At 40.5% G+C, this 17,864-nt stretch overlaps 1 protein-coding gene across 1 annotated transcript in view; it reads right to left on the bottom strand.

Moving 5' to 3' along the window:
- Positions 1-17,864, bottom strand: part of LOC140464957 (collagen alpha-6(VI) chain-like) — a 139,595-nt gene that overhangs the window by 82,447 nt on the left and 39,284 nt on the right. The window contains exons 6-10 of the mRNA XM_072560628.1: positions 13,232-13,852; positions 8,593-9,213; positions 4,847-5,407; positions 3,132-3,692; positions 1,978-2,553 (exon numbers count right to left, since the gene is read on the bottom strand). Coding sequence (XP_072416729.1) covers positions 1,978-2,553; positions 3,132-3,692; positions 4,847-5,407; positions 8,593-9,213; positions 13,232-13,852 — 2,940 coding nt within the window. The remainder of the gene's footprint in view (positions 1-1,977; positions 2,554-3,131; positions 3,693-4,846; positions 5,408-8,592; positions 9,214-13,231; positions 13,853-17,864) is intronic.

The raw sequence follows: 17,864 nt of genomic DNA, 5'->3' as shown, positions 1-17,864 counted from the left end.
TTTTCATTCTCCACCTCTTAACTTTCTGCTCTGTCTAATTGCTCCAGGGCTATTAAAACATTTGAATCAATCTATTCAGAAATGTTATGACATAACTTTGGACCAAGTGGAACATGAACCCAGGCCTTCTGGCCTAGAGATATGGACACTACCATTGGCCCGGATAATAATCCAATCAGTTTCACCCTGGTCAGTTTTGTTCCAAGAGCAGATAAATGTTAATGGTCAGTATGCTTTTAAATTCTTGACTACAGTACCAGAACTTCTAATGTGGACAGAGAAAAAACACAGATCCCAAATCCACTCCAACTGAAATGAGAATTGAACTTTTGTTCTTTTAGCAGCAGTCAGATCCATACCAGCTATTCAGCCCCATTACCCTCTGAATTTGAATCCTGACCTTCCACTCAAAAGCATCATGTAACAGGACCTCCATATCACACTGTAACAGGGTGCAAATTGCTGCTGGAATTAGCCTTCTTAATAAGGTTCAGAACCACTTGGCCACGACAGACAACAACCTGCGATGTGTAGACAATGTGAAAAGTGCTATTTGTGTACCTTGATCCAACCATTCTCCATTCCAAGTGAGCAAGGAATAAAATGATCAGTCATCCATTGGTAGCATCATAATGTTATAGAGTTATAGTGTCATGCAGCATGAAAACAGACCCTTCATTCCAATTAGTATATGGTGGACATGTTCCCAAACTGTATTTGGCCCATATCCCTCCAAAACATTCCTATTCATGTACTTATCCAATTGTCTTTTAAACGTTGTAATGGTATCTGCAACAATCACTTCCTCTGGAAGTTCATTCTACACATGAACCATGCCCTGTATAAAAATGTTGCCCCTCATGTCCTTTTTAAAGCTTTCCCCTCTCACCTTAAAAATATGCCCCCTTGTTTTGAACTCACCCACCCTAAGGAAAAGACCCTTGCAATGCACCTTATCTATGCTTGTCATAATTTTAAGGTTACCCCTCGATCTCCTGTGCTTTGCTGAAAAAAGACCCAACCTGTACAGCCTATATTTATAATTCAAATCTTTCATTCCCAGCAACAATCTGGCAAATCTTTTCTGAATCCTCGCCAATTTAATAATATCCTTCCTATAACAGGGTGACCAGACTGGACACAGTGTTCCAGAGGAAGTGTTGCCCCTACCTGCCCTGATCAGATATCCAAATATTAAGCAGAAAATATATTATAGTGAACCACACACTGGAACCTTAGCCATGTTTTCCCATGGTGGGTATACATGACACTCCAAGTGATTACAGCCAGGGCCCCAAGATTAAACCTGGCATGTTCTTGGATATTCCAAGCAGTGTATTCTTCAATCATTAAGGAAGCTTTAATGCAGCTTGAAATTGTATTCTACATTTTTTTCTATGCTGGAATTTTCAACCTAACTCTGTTCTGCTTAGAAACAGTCAAAGTTTAGTCTTGTGAATTGAGGTCAATGGTTCTCAATATATTTGGTACATTCCATGTAATACAGGAGACAGGTGCCTGAGGTCTACATTGTACCTATAGTGCTCTGTACACCACATTGTGGAATAAAAATGCCAAAAGGAGCCTTGGCACATGTACAAAGCTCATTAAGACATCACCCCCAAGAGATCTTCTTTAAATTAGCCACCCCCTCTCCCCACCAAAGTGTAATGTCTGTTTTTGATGGATATTTTTAGAGAGGTTAATTCAGAGTAAAGGCAAATTCCTGTCTCTTATGCTTGTTGCTGAACTGACAGCCCTAGTCTCTCACACTTTCTGCCTTATGTTTGTTGGAAGGTGGTCTGCCCTATTTTAAACTGCATTGCTGACTGGATAGTAAAAAACCTTCATGAGCCAAAATAGAGTGAGGTTACCTAATCCATACTCCCATTCCCAACTGATATGGAAAAGCACGATCAGACTTTTAACTCACATTTCTGCCCTGAGCTCATCACTAGATTACAAATGTTCCTTTACCTGGATTTGTGTTTGCACAAACCAGCTGTGAGAAATCCCTCACTATGTTTTTCAAGGCGTCAAAGTCTTGAACATACAGGTAGTTTTCCCTCGAGCCTCCGATAGCCTCGAGCTCTCTTTCATTGGCTCCTGCTACCCCCACAGCAAGGACGGTCACTCCATCCTCTCTGATGTCCTCCGCTGCCCCTGGTATCTCTGATGAATCCGCGGCTTCTTCATCAGTAATCACAATGACAAACTGCGAAACCCCAACCGTCTGCCGACTTCCTTTCTCGAGGGCTAAAAGTTCTTTGGCCTGTTGAAGAGCACGCGCAGTGAAGCTGGGTCCTTCTTTCATTTGCATTCGACTAATCGCCTGGCGGACCTCGTTTTTGCTCCCGAACTGACTGAGCCGGAATTGAACGTCAGGGTCATTATTGTAGAGTATAGCGCCAAACTGAACCTTGCTGGGGGACACGTCTGAACTGTTCACCAATGTCATCATGAATCTTTTCATCCTCTCAAAATCGTATGGCTGTATGTTGCCTGATCCATCGACCACAAAAAGAATATCTGCTGCTTCAGTTCTCAAGCAGACTAAGGGGGGGATAAAGAACAGCAGGAGAATTATTGTTCAATCTTTACATGATTCAGAATACTCACATCCTACTGCTGAAACTAATCATTTTATAGCACTAACAGTTTAGCATCTGATTGCCTGAGAAAAATCCACTGAAAATAATGTTATTTGCCAAAACAGCTTGTACCCCTTGGTGGATACTTATGGAAAAGATTAGTGTAACTCTTTCTTCTTGGTCCACGGGCATTTAGTATCTGACATGTCAACAATACAGAAATTCTAAGTGTAAGAGTTTCCAAATCCACCCTCAGCCGTGTGCCTTCCATGGATTTGTTGGTGACAGACAGAAGATCCAGTCCAAATAAAACTCTGAGGAATCGACAGATCCTGCCCTATGTTCTGGCCCTTTCCAAACAAGGAGGAAGGTGGTTGGGGGGAGTGGGGCGGGGGCGGTGGTGGTATCAGCAAGCCTTAGGAAATTTGACTCAAAGACTTCAGTAAAGAGCCTGCTGAATATTAGTTACTGATGAAGAGTTACATCTTAAGGTTAATTTCTTGTTCTCCAATTCTCCAGTAATTATCCCACCGTGCTTACCTTCAGGCTGGCTACAGATCTCCCAGAGGACCTGTTTTTCTGGAGAATCCAGCAGATCAAAATTTTCCACATAGTGAACTTTATCCCAAGCTCCTCCAATTTCCAGAAGCTGCGTGCTGTTAGCATTGAATATGCCCACAGCAAACACGGTGACACCTTTATCCCTTATGGCTTTGGCAGGTTGAAGGACCTCATCCTGTGCTTCTCCATCAGTTATCACTACGAGGTACTGTGGAACATCAGGGCGACCCCCTTTAGCTTCATCAAAATAGTCCACTGCCAATCTCAGTGCATCACCTGTGAGAGTGCCCCCTCCCAGCTGCTGCATGTCATTGATCGCTGCAAGTAGATCAGCTTTCACTGAATGTACACTAAGTTCAAACTCTAGCTTGGGACTGGAGGCAAACTGTATCAGACCTATATGCACATTGTCTGCTTCAGTAAAGGTCTTGTTCACAATGGCATTCATAAATGTCTTCATTTTCCTGAAATCCTCGGGGTTTATGCTTCCTGATCCATCAATTACGAAGATGATATCAGCTATGTCCAGCTTCCTGCAGGCTGAGAGAAAGAAATCACATAATTTTGCCAGTTGTGCTTTTGAATAGAAAAGTTCAAACTTGGTTACTTAAAAAAAGCCCCTCTTTTCCTGCATTCCAGCTAACACTCCACATTGTAAACAACATATGAATCGATAGAAAAACAGAAAGTGCTGGAGAAACTCAGCAGGTCTGGCAGCATCTGCAGAGAGAAAGCAGGATTAACATTTTGTGCCTATTGACCCTTCTTCAGGAATATGGACCCAGAAAGATCAAGGTTTATATAGTTCCCCTTCTACCACCCTCATATTTTCATTCTACAATAATAATGGAATTGTTGACTAATGCAACCAATATTGATCCAAACCCTGACAGGAAGTGAGGCAATTGGCAAGAGTGGAAGCTTTGGAAATCATTGGTCCAAAGTTATCTTTTCCTCCCAAACACTTTCTGCATGTCATGTTTCAAAATACTTATATACTTGAAAATATAATTTAAGAAATGTATTTGATGTAAAAGTATACCTTGTTCTGTGATATACCTCTGGTACAATGTGAGTAAGTCACAAATTAGCATAAATCCTAGCCCATGATTTTGCATCTTTTAAAGTTTACAGACAAAAATTCCTGCGTTCAAATTGTGCAGTGTACACTGTCACATCCTACCACTGGTCCCTCAGGGAAGCACATCCACCTCACAGCTGGCAACAGACTGAGTCGGATAAACCGTACACTCTCAACTCATTTCCTGAAAAGACTTTGAAACAAAATAAATATTAACCATGCCAAGCCTCTCCTTCCATTGAGATTAGTGGGAAATAAAATTCAGGAGAGGTAAAGCATTTTTACATTAATATTATTGTTGTTTTCCTTTTATTAACACCTAAGCAAGAGAATGTAACACAAAAAAAATCAGGCAATTAATGCAATTAATGACAATATTGATCAAATTGTGTGGAGGATGAGGTGTTTCATTTTGCCACATGACAAGATCCAATGTAAAGTCTTCAGTACCCAAATAAACAGTTCTTCATTACTGCCTAATTAGACACTTGAAGAGCGAGAAATTGCTCCCATTTATTACACTTGGCTAAAAGGGGAACATTCCATAGACACCAAGGGACAAATGGAGGAGCTTCCAGTCAATTGTTAAGCACTTCTGAAATCCAAAGCTTACCTCCTTCAGAACAGAGGTCCCATAAAATGTTATTCTTCACATTTTTCAAAGCATCAAAGTTGGTGACATAAAAAATTCTTCCTTTGATTCCTCCAATTTGCAGAAGTTCAGATTCATCTGCATTTCCCACTCCTATTGCATAAATATCTACTCCCTGTCTCCTCAGCTCTGCAGCAGGGCTTCCCACAGGATCATCTGATTGTCCACTTGTGATAATGATCAGGATATGCCGCACCCTCTCTCTACGACTTCTCACGGCATCGCTGAAGAGATTCTTCATGTAGGTTAATGCCTGGCCAGTTGCCGTGCTTCCTCCCATTTGAAAGATTTGCTTAATTGCTCTTTCCAAATCTGATTGGCGGGTATACTGAGTAATACCGAATTCAATTCGTGGACTATCTGCATACTGGACAACTCCCACACGAACCTTATCTGCACCGATACTGAATACATTCACTACATCTACCAGGAACCTTTTCATATCCATGAGTTTCTCAGGGAATATACTGTCAGACCCATCAACTAGGAAAAAGATATCGGCTTCTTCTGTTTCGGCACAGCCTGAGAAGAGAAAAGGGCATTGCTTCAGTTACAGGAATAAACAACAGGGTGATTTGACACGAAGGAGTGAAATTGATTCCTGCCAGCAGCACAAACTGGGCTCAAAGCAAAACAGGTCAAGCTGAAAATATTGACAAGACATTTTATTTCAAACCAAGTAAAAGCAACAGCAAGACAAGGAAATGAGCTTCCAAACAGAGCTTTGAACTATTGTTCTGCCATTTAGTGAAAAGAAAACCATTTACAGTGAAAGATCAGCTTCTGATTCACTATAAGCCCACTTTGCACCTCTAGTACACAGTAATATGACTTGCATCATGTTTTTATTGTTTTTTTTGCACTTTGTGTGGATCTACTAAACAGTCCAAATTAATGCATTTTTCTATAGTCTGCCAAAGTCTGAGAAAGGACATATTTTAATCTAACATAAATACCAGTGAGGAAACTATAGGAGTTAGGTGTAATGCTGGTTTTAAACCTTGCCTTATTTGATTCTTCAATGAAATCAAGTTAAAGGGTGAAAAATTGGTGTTTTACCAGAGCATGTGGTTTTCCAACCCACTGGATTAAGTTAAAACAAAACTTTGCAATTCGATTCTCCAGGGGATGGTTCCTTACTTTGCTGGGTTGGGTCAGCAGCGAAGATCAAGCATATGCTCAATGATAAACATTTTGTATGTGATAGAATTACACACCATGATGGAGGATGCGCTTTATATCCACAAGAACTGTGGGCTGATTATTCCTACCAATGGTGCTGGGGACAGACGTAACAATTGGATTTCTGAAGATAAAACAAAATAAGACTTTCTCTGTGGTTAGTTCTCTCTCTACCTGTCACAGGCCTTGTCTTTATGACTCATCCAGCACCACTGGTATTAGTGTTAAAGTGTCATTCCTTGTGACCAGCACTGAAGTCTCTAACCCAGAATGCAAGTAGTGTTTGTGCTATCTATAGTGGTGTTCAAAGTGGAGGAGTGCTCCTCTATCAGTTCGGGGGTTGTAATTAGCAGGAGGTTTTCTTGCTTATGTTTCTCCTGATTCTGTAAGACCTCATAAGGTCTGGAGTCAATGTCGAAGACTCCCAGGCAACTCTATTTCTATACTACCCTGTCATCACATCTATGTTGGGACTGTCCTGTTAATGAAATTGGACATAACAAAGACAGTAGTCGACGACCCAGAACATTAACTGATAGTTATGATCCTGAGTATATCAGGTTGTGACTTGACTTGCTTGTGTCTCCCAATTTGTGCATAAGTCCTCACATGTTAGAGAGGAGAACTAAGCAGCATTCACTGTGCTGAGTGGGCCTTTGCCATGTTTGACACCTCAGTCAATGTCAATTGATTTTTCTTCTGGTTGCATTCTTACTAAACCCTTTGGGGGCTGTTTATACAACTGAGCGATATCTAGGATATTTCAAAGGGCAGTTCCAAGTCAATCACGTTGCACTGGGTCTGAAGACCAAACTTGGTTAGGACAACAGATTTTCTTCCATAAATAACATCTTTACAACAATCCAACATTTTCAAGACCACTACGCCTATTGCTGCTAGTTTGGTGATATAATCACTATGCAGCAACACCCACAAACTACATTATTGAACCACATTCCACAATCCCTTTCCTACACCCCCCTTCTTGTGCATGTACAGATCCAATGGCAACGCATCATCACTGTTATCATTGGTGATGTACTGTTAAACAAATCCTCTGCTCCCTTCTACCATGAGCTTTCCAGATTGGAAGTTTCCCAGGTTGAGAAAAAAGCTGTGTCTATAACAAAGTTCTCTGCCAAACAATTACTGGAAGAACTGACATGACAGCTGCAATAACTGAGTTTTCATTCAGGCTGGGCAATGACAAGTTTAAATATTCCAACTGGCTTTCACATTGTTGGTCAGTTTCCCAAACTGTGGAGAAAGCATGCTCCTAAATTTGGAGCCAAGCTAATAAGGTTTGACCAAGATCTCATTAACACTGCCTGAGGAGATCAATCATAATTGTAACTATCCACACAGCCACAGAGATGAAGGTCTGATTGTTCATCTTCAGGAGTTTGGAAAATTCCAGCTTTCCAGAACCACATGGGAGGAATTACCCACAAAGACCAGATTGCCATTGTTTAGGGCTGGGTCGGGGCTATGTGGAACCAGCTGATGTGGGACAAATGTAGGTTTTGGGAGATGCCAAGGAGGCCATTTTAAACCCTTCTAGATGCTGTGGGACTTTGTTCCAGTTGTAATGAAAAAGGTATAACCCTCTAGCCCTCACTTCTCACACTCCTTCACCTCGCATACACTGTCAATGTACCATCCATGCCATCTCATGCCACTATACCAATTCTCCCATACATCATATCCCCTGATAACCCATGCAAGGCTGTGCCACTCCATCCACCCGTATCACAACTCCTATGCCAGCCTATGCCTCTTCATATCCCCTCATGGCAAATAATGTCTTTTATGCCAACCCCATGCCTCTCCACTGACTTCCCATTACCTGTGTGCTAAACAAGAGCATTTCTGTACCTGTTGACCAACTGAACTAATGAACCCTAAAGGATTCATAATAAAAACTCTTCAAAAAATTATTCATTCATAATCCGCCTTTTACTACAGAGCAATGAAAGTGGTGATCATCAAGACGTACTCAAGTACCAATCGTGGAAACTGTAAACACTTGAAACCTCATAATCTTGTAAAAAGCATTGTGTAATTGGCAGCAGAGATTAGAGGGTAAGAGCTGTGAAACAACCAAGGCTTTTTCCAAGGCTCAGCTATTTCAACAGGCTAATGGACACTCAGTCAAATCTTATAATGTATATGAAAAACTTGTTGCAATGTTTATAAAGTTTATATGCAGTCAAGACTAATTTATCTGAGGTATTTAAGGGTAAAGATCAAAGTCCAATAATTAGGGAGCACGGGAAATCAGAGATCTGAAGCAATATTGGCATGTTTTGTTGAAGTCTGACAGAAATAGTAGAACAAAAGAACAAAAATGGGCTATTAAACAATTCAATAGCAACATTGGGCAATCGCTAATAAAGGATGGAAACATTATTCAGTGTATCAACCAGCTGCAGAAAAGCCTAATGCAAATGAATGAGCATATAAAAACAAGGAATTAGGAATTATATCCATAATTTTAAGGGGGCATTTAACTTATTTCTCCAAACCTTGTTTGAGCCTTTCTATTTGGACAGACTGGACTGCGGTTTGTTCGATGATCTCATTACAAATCTTCTTCTGAAGCACCCCTTCAATGGTTGACAGCTGCGTGAAGTCCTTAACCATAGAAATGTAAGTCTTTGAAGGATGTGACGCAATTTTCTTCAGCTCGCTCTCAGTGGCATTTTGGATTCCTAAGGCATACACAGTGATGCCCAAACGGCGCAGAATAGCTGCATTGTCCTTGACCGCATCCTGGGATTCGCCACTGGTGATTACTATCAGGATCTGAGGAATTCCTTTCCTAGCACGACTGCCTGCCTGCTCCGTGAAGTAATTCTTCCGCACAAAATCAATAGCGATGCCGGTGTTCCTGCCGCCTCCACTGTATCGTATCGATTTGATGTGGTCCAGGATGTCAGATTTTCTGCGGTACATTTTGAGATTGAAATCTTCCGATGCAATGGTGCTGTACTGAGCTAAACCAATGTGGACACTTTCAGCCTCCACTTCCAGCGCATTGATCATGTTGTGTAGGAAAACGCGAAGCAATTGGAAGTTTACAGCCCCGATGCTGTCCGATTGATCGACCAAGAAAACAATATCAGCAACTGTAGCAGACTGACACACTGTGAGAAACAAAAGACACAGCAAAACTCATAAATGCACTGACACAGTTTGTTGCAAATTTTAGCCTGACTAAATTTGGAGCAAATATATTAATAGTGAAGATTTCAGCTATTGCTGAGTGCTGGCATGCTCACCTCTGAACCAGTAAGTTGCTGGGATCTAAGCCTAACTTCAGAAACATGAGTAAATATTCTAGTTTGACACTACCAGTGCACTATTAAAGGCATGTTGTTCTGTAAGAGCTATTGAAATACTATAAGGTGTGAAACCAAACCCTCATCTGCCTTCTGAAATTGCTTGAAAGAGGTACCACAATACAATTCACAGAACTGTGGTGAAGATCTCTCTAATGTCCTTGTCAATTGTTATGCCTTATACAATAATATCAATAAAACTGACTATCTGGTCATTGTCCCATTGATATTTGCTGGCAATTTACTGTGCATCTAGTGGTTGCTATTTGTCCTATTTTACAGAATCACAGAAGTGTTATGGTGCAGAAGCGTGCCATTCATTTCATTGTGCTTGCACTGGCTCAGTAAGTGAGCATCATTACCTTGTGTGAATTTCCTGTCTATTCCCAAATACTCTTGCACATTATTTTGATCCAAATAATCATCCCATGCCTTCTTGAATGCTTCAATTTAATCTGTCTCCATCACTTCCCAGGCAGTCATTCCATACCCTAACTACTCACTGAGTGATAAAGTTTTTCCTCACTTCACCCTTGCTTCTCTGCAGATCACTTTAAATCTATGCCTTCTTGTTCTTTTTCCTTTTACAAGTGGGAAGTTTCTCCCTATGGGTCTGGGTGGATTGCTCTTCGGAGGGTCGGTGTGGACTTGTTGGGCCGAAGGGCCTGTTTCCACACTGTAAGTAATCTAATCTATCCAGTCCAGTCATGATCAGTTTCTCCCTATCTACTCTATCCAGTCCACTCATGATATCCACATGACTTAAATTCCTTATCCACAGGGCCATTCTTTTAAACCTCTTCTGCACTCTCTCCAATGTGTTTGCATCCTTCTTATAACTTGGCACTTTAGAACTGTACACAGTACTCCAGCTGCAGTCTGACAAGTACCTTATGCAGGTTCAACATCACCTCCTTCTTCAAGCAACTGAAAAATTCAGCAAATGTCTCATTTGCTGCACAAGGCTTTGTGGCATCCTGAAGTTGTGAATGATGTTACATCACCCAGTTCCTACTTTCTTCCAAACAAGATTACTCTGGGGATTAAAAGCATCAGAAGGAGGCATATGAAAGAAATGTTTTTTCTCCAAATACGGGTTTCCAGAGCGCAAAGTAAAACACTCAGAGGGTGCTTTACCATTAACTGTATCATTCTCCTTCAACAGCACATAATTTTTACAATATATGGATTTACATTTCCTTCTCTTCAAAGAAATACGATTACAACAAAACTTGAGTACTTTGGATGCAATATGGAGCATTAAGGTCAATTCAAGAATCTAAGCACACTGACTTGGGCAATTCTTGAGCAAATCATTAAAGCAAAGTAATTTAAAAGGTAGTGGAGTTTATTGTGCTCATTGTATCTGTATTGATCTTTTATCGATCCTAAACCATCATCACTGCCCTGCTTACTCTGTTGCATCATTTCTTTCAAATATATTTGCTATTTTCCCTAAAGTATTCACTATGCTTGTGTTCTTGCAACTCTGCATAAAGAAATTTCTCCTCACACACTTTCTGAAATTTGTATTTGTTAAATTCATTACAGAGACAGTAGTCTTTCCCTAGTCACTCCATTCAAATCCTTCATTTCCACTTTGCCTTAAATCCCTTTTTCTTCCATATCTACTCTCTTCTGCTGCTAGGATTCCCTATATCTAACATTGGGTGCACTTAAGCCCTGTTTGCAATCTGCTGATATAAACCAATACTGCTCTCTGTGGTTTTCTTAATGAGCTCTGTATCTTTTTATCAAATTTGGTTTTCAAATCCATCAACTTCTCTTGAAATCAACAGTGCACTTTGCCACTGCGTTATGATGAAAAACCCTGCATCTGTGTCTGATCTGCTGCTGTTTATATGTATAAGTAACTTTGAGCAGTTGACCATCCTGTTCTGAAGAGACAATTGGATCAGTGACCCTTCAGAGATGTGGAGCATACTTTAAGTCTGACAGGTGCAAATCTGCAAATACAAATTCATCCCTTAGACTTACATGTGTATGTGCATGCATTTGCAGATGTATGTGAATTTGCATTTGCAGATTTGTATTTGCAGATACATTATATTTTGTAGGCAGCCAGTCCATGTGACATTTTACAAATTCCTATTTGGGAAATAGAACCAGTCTGACTCAAGGTTGGAATATAGATAGACTCTAACCTCACACCTTTAATGCACTGTTTGATCTGAGATTTCAGTTTTATTTGTAAAACCTTAAGTTATCTAGGAATGTGACTTGAATGAAGTCTGGGATTTACATAGTAATGAATCAAAACTTGCAACCCCATTCTAAGTGACAAAAGACTTAACAGCAATCTAGGTTTGTTCAATACATCACATCAGTTGTCTGATACTTTGATCTTTTAGTATAAATTCTATGTCATGTGATCCTGTCCCACAACCTACCTGACGCTCTGAAAGCTTGGACATCCAAATAAACCTGTAGGACTATAACTTGGCATTGTGTGATTTTTAAAATGATTTCTTCACAGTGTTCCTCTTTGTTAAACTGCTAATCACCCATTTACTGAAACAGGAAGAAAACAGTTTTCCACAACTGTTTATTTGCTTAGTGGTTCAGTACATATAGTTCATAGTTCAATATAAATACTAGTCATCTCTATCTCTTTCCTAACAAACTCTCCTTACTCAGGAAGAGTCACCCTTCAAAGTGAGATCCTATGAGCATTCACTGCTCTCTATGACCTCTTGATTATATCCTTAAAGGAACAACTTTTTTCCAACATTGTCTACATTAAGTGCTGTGGGTAGTTTAATTATGCGAAAGGTATACAAGTTGCTATCATTGCTACTCTCAACATTCCAACCTCTGTACCCTTCCTCTTCCCACAGTTCCCTTTGCTAAAGTGAAAGGTGTCAGAAAATGGTCAGCAGTGTTTGCCTGCTCAGTGGAAAGGAAGATCAGACATGCTGAATAACACTTAGCTGATGTAAACCCACTTAATATCTTTAAAATGTACCCAAAATACGGCCCCCTGCTGAAATATATTCTTTCCCAATATAATGGTAAGGTTTGGTTTTAAAAATAGATCTTCTACTTTCCCTAAGGGCTTCGGAGCTGGAGCCCAAATTAAAAATACACAAGTTGGGCTCTTGTCAGTTCACTTAGATGCAGCAGCACAGCATTGTAATCTGTCTCATTCCATCACCCAAACATAGAGGAATCCTGACCTTCTGGACAGAATAAAAAGTGAGAAGATGTAGAAACAACAAGCATCACTTGCCTTTTTCTGTTTCCATGATGTGGAGGTGCTGGTGTTGGACTGAAGTAGACACGGACACAGGTCACAGGTTACAGTCCAACAGATTTATTTGAAATCACAAGCTTTCATTCAAGCTACGAAGGAGTAGCGCTCAGAAAGCTTGTGATTTCAAATAAACCTGCTGGACTGTAACCTGGTGTCATGTGACCTCTGAAGTTTTTCTGTAAACAATACCTGGAATTAAACAAGCGCATCAGGAAGCTGAGCACGATCTGAACTTTTTTCTTCAAGAGCACAATCGACACTTAGATGTCACAGGATTCCATTTTACATACGTTATCCCAAACTGGCAGGTACTCTGGTCACCAAACTCATGCTTCTGCCTAACTAGAATGAGTAAGGGAAGTATCAAGTGGCCAGTGACCCAGCTCCAATTACAAGTTGCTGCTTCACTGTTTTCAGCAAACAAGGCCAAGATAGCTCTTGAAAGTCAGTCTGATTTAGAAAGATCTTTGGTTTTGGGACAATGAAAGATACAGTACAGTGCAGGAGCAAAAATGGATGTGGGTGAAAGGCAAAGGAATCAAACATTACCTGGTGGTCTTCTCATTTCTCTGTATCGAAACTCTCTTCGTACTAACTGTCTGATTGCATTGGATATTTTATCAGATGATTGAATCACTGCATCCAAAGCACTAATCTGGAAAACAAATGGAAAATTAGGCTGAAAAGCCACACGCTGGAGATCGATCAAGACAGACTGTCTGACACCAACGGAGATAACTTTCACGCCTTCCTTCTTTAAGGCTCTGGCAGGTAGAGTAATGTCATCCTGTGAAGAGGCTGAAGTAATCATGATCACTATCTGAGGAACGCCTTCCCCTTTCCGACTTCCAGCAGACTCTCTGAAAAACGTCCTGCGCAGGAAGTCAATGGCACGGCCCATTGCTAACCCTGGTCCTCCCTGAAATGCAAAGCTGCGGTCACTCCTGATGTAATTTGCCACTTGAATCTTTGTTATGTAGGTATTCAATAAGAACTCAGTTCTTGCATTATTGTCATACTGGGCAAGACCAATTCGGTACTTATCTGCCCCAACATCAAGCTGAGTAACAATTCTGAAGATAAAGCTTCTGATCTGCTGAAATCCTGCAGCTCCCATGTTCTGAGAACCATCGACTAGAAAAACGATGTCAGCATAATTCACTGCAAAGGCTGCAAAGCAGAAGATAAAATGCTGAGTTAGTAAAAAAAAATGAATGGACCATAACCTTTTCAATATCTACTTTGATAAAGAGAATGCACATGGAACAAATGGGACTTGATTTAAGACAAGAGAATTCCATAGAGGTAGACCATAGACAGTAATAGAGATTAAATAGTGGTGGCTAACAGATGGTGGGTGTGAATGGCTGGTGGAGATTAATAGGGCAGAGGTGAAGAAATGATAGGAAGGTAGAGAGAGATAGAGAGCAGAGCTGAAGGTAAGGCAGCATTCTCCAATTATAGGGAATATACTTGAGAATTTTGTTCAGGATAGATTCAGTGTTGGTGGTAAATCTGAGCTCCCAGAGAGTGATCCATCAGGTTACAAGTGAACTTTGGGGATAAAGCTGGAGGATGTCAGAGAGAAACAACATTTTAGAGATGGGACAGGATGGTCTTCTGTTGGTAACTTTGATGGCAGAAAGGTTCGGGGAGCAGGGGAAAGAAAGATCTGAGACAGGCAAGTCAGCAGTGCCTAGAGGATCTGGTGAGATGAAAATGCCAAGACAGGCTGTCAGAGACACAGCTAGATTCGGCAGAGCTTATTTGGGGGTAATTTTAGTTTCAGCTATCTCTCATCTCCAGATTGATGTGAATGGTCTGAAAATAGACTTGAGCTGAAAAATGTGTTGCTAGAAAAGCGCAGCAGGTCAGGCAGCATCCAAAGAGCAGGAGAATCGACGTTTCGGGCATAAGCCCTTCTTCAGGAATAAGCTGAAGAATGAGCCTCATCCCTAAAGAAGGGCTTATGCCCGAAACGTCAATTCTCCTGCTCCTTGGATGCTGCCTGACCTGCTGCGCTTTTCCAGCAACACATTTTTCAGCTCAGATCGCCAGCATCTGCAGTCCTCACTCTCTCCTCCTTGAAAATAGATTTGAGACAAGGTTGGACTGCACAGCTACCTGGAATGCACACCTTGTGATATCTGAAGAGTTGGGGTCACCTCATGTGACCAAGACGACTACATGTGAGGGAAGTGCCTCCAGTTGCAAAAACTGGCGCTTGGGTTTTAGACCTTGAGAGGGAGCTGGAATCATTGTGTTTCCATCTTCAAAATGGAGAACTCTTATAGGTAGCATTCTTAGCAGAGTGTCATGCTGCAGACAGGCTAGCAAGGAGGGAATGGGAATGGAATTGGAAACTAATAAGAGTGATGGCTCTTCAGCAGGATGTAGAGAAAGCCAAACTTATGGCACCATAAGTGGTTTAACTGCACAGACAAAAGCAAAGTACAGGAGTAGTAGAATCATCAAATCCCTACAGTGTGGAAGCAGGCCATTTGGTCCATTGATTCCCCAGGAACCTGCAAAGAACATCCCACCAAGACCCAATCCTCTACTTTGTAACCCAGCATTTCCAATGGCTAATACCCCCAACCTGCACATCCTTGGACTATGGGAGGAAATCTACATAGACACAGGGAAACATGCAAACTCCACACAGACAGTCACCTGAGAGTGGAATCGAACCCAGGGCCCTGGCACTGTGAGGCAGCAGTGTTAACTACTGAACCACTGTGCCAGCCATGTGTAGTAGTGGTGGTAGTGATTTGATAGGTAAGACAGGTAGGCATTTCTGTTGCCTAAACATGATTCTAGGATGGAAAACTCACAGATCGTCTGCAAGATGTTCTTTTTAGGGAGGTTTAAGATCCAGAGGTTATGGTCCACATTGGCACACTGACACAGATAGAGGTCCTGAAAGTAGAATATAGGGAGCTAGGAAAGAAATTGAAAAGCAGGACCTCTAAGGCAATAATCTCAGAATTGTTCTCAGTACCAGGTACTAGAGTGTATAGAGATAGGAAGGTTAAATTAAGGAATGAACACATGACTGGAAAAACAGTGCACATGGGAGGGAGGGCTTTAGTTTTCATGGGGATGGGAAAGGGGGACCTGTACAAGGAGGACAGGTTCCATTTTAATGGGTCCGGGACTAATATCTACACAGAGAGGTTTGTGGGTTTTAGGGCTGGGGGTGGGGTTTAAATTGGCTTGTTACAGGCACGGGAACTGAAGAGATTTGAGATGGAATAAAAGACAAAGTTAATTATGGGAAGTAGTAAAGCTGTAAATGAAAGAAGAAGTTAGCAGAAACAAAAGCCTAGAACCAACCCAGGTCAAATTACACAACAGCGTTAAAAAGGCAGAATTAAAATCTACGTGAATGCATACAGTATTCACAACAAGATAGGTGAACTGTTGATGCTTGTGGAAGAGAAGGGGTGTGATTCAATTGCCATTATGGAGACATAGCTGCAGAGTGACCAAAACTGGGAACTGAATATTAAAGCACTAAACAAATTAATAAATAAGAGCTATGTGTAGCAAGGAGAATGCAGTAAGCATAGGTGACTTCAACCTACACATAGACTGAGTAAATCTAATGAGCATCAATGCTGCAGAGAATTGCTGGAATATGTTGAAGATAGTATTCTGCAGAAATATTTTGAGAATGCAACAGATTAATTAAAATATTCTACTACACAATGAGAAGAGGCTAATTAATAATTTTGATGGAAAAGAAACTTTAGGGAATAATGACAATAGTGTGATAGAATTTTTTGTTAGGTTTAAAAGCTGCAGTTCATCCAGAAACTGAGGTCTTCAATCTTAATAAGCACAATTATGAAGGTATGAGGAGGGAGTTGGCTCTGGCTGATTGGGAGAATGCGTTAAAAGTTTGGCCTTAGATAGGTAATGTCAAGTAGTTAAAGAATTAGTGCTTGGCAAAAATATAAAGCATGAAAAGTGAGGGTTTCATGTTTAAGGGTAAATTATAGGTCATCTCAGGTAAAAGGAGGAGGTTTATAAAATTGTCAAAAAAATTGTAAGGTGGAAGATTAGAGAATTTTAGAATTCAGCAAAGCAGAAGCAAGAAATTGACAAAAAATTAGAGAATAGAATATAAATGTAAAATAGCAAGAAATTTAAAAGGTTTCAATAGATGTAAAAAAAGGAAAATATTAGCAGACAAATGACGGTTGGTCACAGGCTGACACAGGCGAATTTATAGTAGGAATAGAACAGTGGCAGAGAGGCTAAGTACTGTGTCTGTCTTTATAGAAGAAGGTATGAGGTTTCCCTGGTTAACTAAGGGAAATATTTCTTAATTAAGTGTAAAATCAGGTTGTGGAACTAAAGAAATTATTATAAGTAAAGTCTTATTGGAGAAATTAATGGGACTAAAGTTTTCAAATCCTCGGGACCCAGTGACCTTCATCTGAGAGTGCTGAAAGAGATGATTACAGAAATTGTTGATCATCTTTCAGAATTCCAGTGCAGTGGTGCCTGCTGATTGGAAGATTGCAGGTGTAGCCCCATTAGTTAAGAAAGGAGGGAAAGAGAAAACAGGGAACAACAGACCTGTTAGCCTAATGTGAGTAATAGGGAAAATAATCTTGAATGTAATTACTGGGTATTTAGAAACTAACAGTCTGATAGGACTGACTCCAAGTGGATTTCTGAAGGGAAATTACATTTGACAAAATTGTTGAATTTTTTTTGAGGATGTTACTAACAGAGTCAATGGGGTAGAACCAATGGATGTAATGTACTTAGACTTTCTGAAGGCTTTTGATAAAATTCCACAAGGTTAGTTTGTAAACAAAATTAATGCTCAGGGGATTCATGATAATATGCGAGCACAGTCTGAGGATTGGTTAACAGGCAGAAAACAGAGAATAGGAATACATTTGTCATTCTGAGCTTGGTAGGTTTTAACATCAAGGATCAGTGCTTGGATCTCAGCTGGACATATTCCACATTAATGATTTGGATATAGGGGCTAATTATAATATTTCCAGGTTTACAGATGATAGAACATTGTTGGCAAATGAGCTGTGAGGAAGATACAATGGGGATTCCAGGGGTTTAAACAGGCTGAGTGAGTGAGCGAGAAGAGATGGAATATAATGTGATAAATATGTCTTGAAAGATTAATCAATAAGTAACTTCAAGA

This window comes from Chiloscyllium punctatum, chromosome 41, assembly GCF_047496795.1.
Source record: "Chiloscyllium punctatum isolate Juve2018m chromosome 41, sChiPun1.3, whole genome shotgun sequence".
NCBI classification, from domain to species: Eukaryota; Metazoa; Chordata; class Chondrichthyes; order Orectolobiformes; family Hemiscylliidae; genus Chiloscyllium; species Chiloscyllium punctatum.
This window is presented reverse-complemented; position numbering and strand designations above follow the sequence as displayed.